Source organism: Cebus imitator, unplaced genomic scaffold (genome assembly GCF_001604975.1).
Source record: "Cebus imitator isolate Cc_AM_T3 unplaced genomic scaffold, Cebus_imitator-1.0 Scaffold69, whole genome shotgun sequence".
Taxonomy (NCBI): domain Eukaryota; kingdom Metazoa; phylum Chordata; class Mammalia; order Primates; family Cebidae; genus Cebus; species Cebus imitator.
Genome location: NW_016107384.1, coordinates 6,048,963 through 6,052,426, shown reverse-complemented (window position 1 = coordinate 6,052,426; position 3,464 = coordinate 6,048,963). Strand labels below are relative to the sequence as shown.

Here is a 3,464-nt window from a genome sequence, read left to right as displayed (position 1 = left end):
ATTTCCAGCTTTTCTAGAAAATCAGAGTATCTGGGGAAACTAGACTAAAGGTAAGTAGTACCTTTAACCTTTAGACAGGGCATAAAATCTCCAGTTGGCTACAGCTCTCACCTTTACCTGTACTTCACTCATTTCATGTGAGTTAGTAAACCTGATTTAGATTTTTGCCATTTCCTCATTTTCAGAGCTAACGCAACAGCTTCTTGACTAAACCCCCTGCCTCTGGTCTTCACCCCTTTAATCTTTATTTGACAACATTGATAGACTTTATAAATGAAACTTTTTCATTTTACTCCCTGCTTAAAATTCAATAATGCCCCATCAAAATAGAGCTGAACTCCCTATTATTTGACCCCTGTGTACATCTTCAGCTTCATCTCATCTTCAATCAAACTCAATTGCTTAGTGTGCTCCAAAAGTGCTGTATGCTCTTCCACTTCAGTACTTTAAAAATCCTCTTCTCACCCTAGAATGCCCATCCTTTCTTTGGCTAACTTCTACTCTTTCTTCAAAATCAGCTCAAATATGATCTTCTCTGGGACACTCTCCCAGGCTCTTTCTCCCCACCCTCTCTACCTAACACTCCCAATCAATCTACTAGGCAGCCTCTCCTGAATATCAGTGGCAGCCTGTGACAATTATAGCACTATATTACGATTATTACTTTTTTATCTGTGTCCTCCAACTAGAGTAAGCTCCTTGAAGACAACCCCTATTAAATTTCAGCTTAGACTATAAGTAAGAAGATAAAAGTGCTTCCTCAATTATTACTATCATGGCAGTAGATGAGAAAAGGAACATTTATAAAAGGCCTCTTATGTGCCAAGTACTATAGCTAGTCCTTTTGCAATATCTCATTTAATATTAAGATTTACAACAAGTGAAAAAGTGAATAGAATTTGGAATTTCAGTTACAGCTTGGTTAAATTTTGATATATTAATTGCTTTGGTACCCCTACATTACACAATTTTGAGATTACAGCTCTCAGTTGAATACAAACAAGTTGCTTTTCATTTTCATTTTGTTTTTTTGTGTGTGGTTTTGTTTTGTTTTGTTTTGTTTTGTTTTAAGAGATAAGGTCCGGTCTTAAACCCTTGGATTCACTCTTCCCTTTAATTCTCCTTGTTACATTCAGTCAAAGGATCCTCCTGCCTCAGCCTCCCAAGTAGCTGGAACTCCAGGCATAAGATACCACACCCAGCTCTAGTTCCTATTATTTCTGAGTTAACTTATTTAGTATATAACTTTCCCTAATTTGAAAAAAGTTGGGGGTAGGGCAGAAAGCAAACACTGCTCAAGGTCAACATCAACAAAGCTTAGGGAAATGTTTTTAAAAATCAATATCCACATGACAAAACATTCATGTAAAGAGAAATCTTACAGGTAAAATTTCATGGAAAGAGAAACGTTATATAAACATTATACAGGGAGGATTCACTCAAACATATTTTGCAGCCATCTTATACTTAGCAAAATAGGTAAAATTATTGCAAAAGGTTTAAAAGGCAAACTTACCCTTTCTGTAAGAGTTACAACTGGTGATAATGCAGAATTCATGAAATCATAAGCATCAATTTGGGATAAGTATTTCAGAATCTGAAATTCAGAAGCATCTTCTGTTGATTTATAAATAAAAATATGTTAACAATATTATATAACTTCTGATTCTAACTTCTTCCTTAATTGAAGCATTAGAGAATAAATAACCTGTTTCTTTTTTTTTAATTGCATTTTAGGTTTTGGGGTACATGTGAAGAACATGCAAGATTGTTGCATAGGTACACACATGACAGTGTGATTTGCTGCCTTCCTCCCCTTCACCTATATCTGGCATTTCTCCCCATGCTATCTCTCCCCACCTCCCCACCCCCCAATAACCTGTTTCTTACCTTTTTGAGAAGACAAAGAGTTTTCAGTTGAAACCATCTGACTATTTAGCAGGGTATTTTCCATAGATTTGTCTATCTCCACCAGAGCAGGCCCATCAGTGTCTACTGATGGTTTTGAATTTTCATCATTATTTTTAGAAGATGAGGGTTTGAAATGTACTTCTTCATGACTTCTCATAGGTAACTCTATGTTAGAGACCATATCTACAAATAAAAAGAAATGTGTTTTTCCCAAATACTTGCTTTGTTGAGGGCTTCCCTTTTGTTTCCTAGGCAGGTCATTTTTTTAACTTTTGTAGGTCATTGTGATACTTCATTAAAGAAAGAATACACTAAAAAGTAAATTGTATCCTGTATTAGTTCCTATTACTAGTAAGATAAATTACCAAAACTTGGTGGCATAAGCAACGCAAATTTATCCTCTTAGAGTTTTGGAAGTCAGAAATTCTAAAACCAAGGTATTGAAGTTGGCAAGGCTGCATTCCTTTAGGCGGCTCTAGAGCAGAATCCGTTTCCTAGCTTTTTCTACTTTCTAGAGGCCTCCTGCATTTCTTGACTCATGGCCTCATCCTCTATTTTCAAAGCCAGCAGTGTAGCATTTTCTAATTTCTGTCTCTCTTACTCTGACACTCCTACTTTCCTCTTATAAGGAGCCTTGTAATTACATTAGACACACGAGGATAAACTCTCCATTTCAAGATCCTTAATCACATCTGCAAGGTCCTTTCCACCATGTAAAGTAACATATTCACAGGGTCTTGGGGTTAAGATAAAGACATCTTTTAGGGGCCTTTTATTCAGCCTACTACATAGCCTTTTCTTTATTCTTCAGTCAAGGAAGAATTACAAAACTATATATAATTCTATTCTCTACATGCCTTTTTGTCCTAAAAATTACTTTTAAAAAACCCTAAAACTAACATAACTGAAAACAATTCTGTTGTACTATATAACAAAAGCATATGACTAAGCATAAAGCATATGACTAAGAATAAAGCAACACATAGATTCCCTTGAGATTTCATTCCAGCTATGTATACATTTGTTAACCAGAAAGTGTAATATCTAAAAAAAAACAAAAAACAAAAAAAACAAAGTATCAGTGTGGTCTTGAAAAACAATAATAAAGAGTAGTAAGTAAATGGTTCAATGTCTAATTTTGCTCTTTGAGTTTATGAGTCTTAACATAGCACTTTGACACTGTCACTTATTTATCATTGTTTAAAAGATGAAAGTCCCAATTGAGCAAACACATACCAGTAATTTAGTAATAGCACCTGTAGATCTTAATATTTAACAAGAGCACTCAAATCAGGAGTCTGAATTCAAAGGAATTATTGTACATACAGGACTCAAGTAGTCATCTACACTAATGTTCAGTGCTACAAAAAAAGGATTATTCAATAATTATACTCAAATTTATATACAGCTATATTGATTATTTTAAAATACTGTTTTAAAATGCCTTTGAAATAAATATATTAAAAAATTAATATTCCCTATACCATTTTCATATTTAATTATATTTTTAGGTACTAGTTACACAATTAAACCTAAGCTTTAAGATTTACATT

The 3,464-nt window shown here is 34.0% G+C and overlaps 1 protein-coding gene across 4 annotated transcripts in view; it reads right to left on the bottom strand.

Annotated features, from left to right (window-relative positions):
* The window catches only part of MIA2 (MIA SH3 domain ER export factor 2), a 110,056-nt gene that overhangs the window by 90,885 nt on the left and 15,707 nt on the right, over positions 1-3,464 (bottom strand). For all 4 annotated transcript variants that reach the window (XR_001826010.2, XR_005200742.1, XM_017530874.2 and 1 more), the window contains exons 5-6: positions 1,891-2,094; positions 1,517-1,617 (exon numbers count right to left, since the gene is read on the bottom strand). Coding sequence is in view for 2 of the 4 variants with exons in the window: in XM_017530874.2 (XP_017386363.1) it covers positions 1,517-1,617; positions 1,891-2,094 (305 nt within the window). In the remaining 2 variants the exon portion in view is untranslated. The remainder of the gene's footprint in view (positions 1-1,516; positions 1,618-1,890; positions 2,095-3,464) is intronic.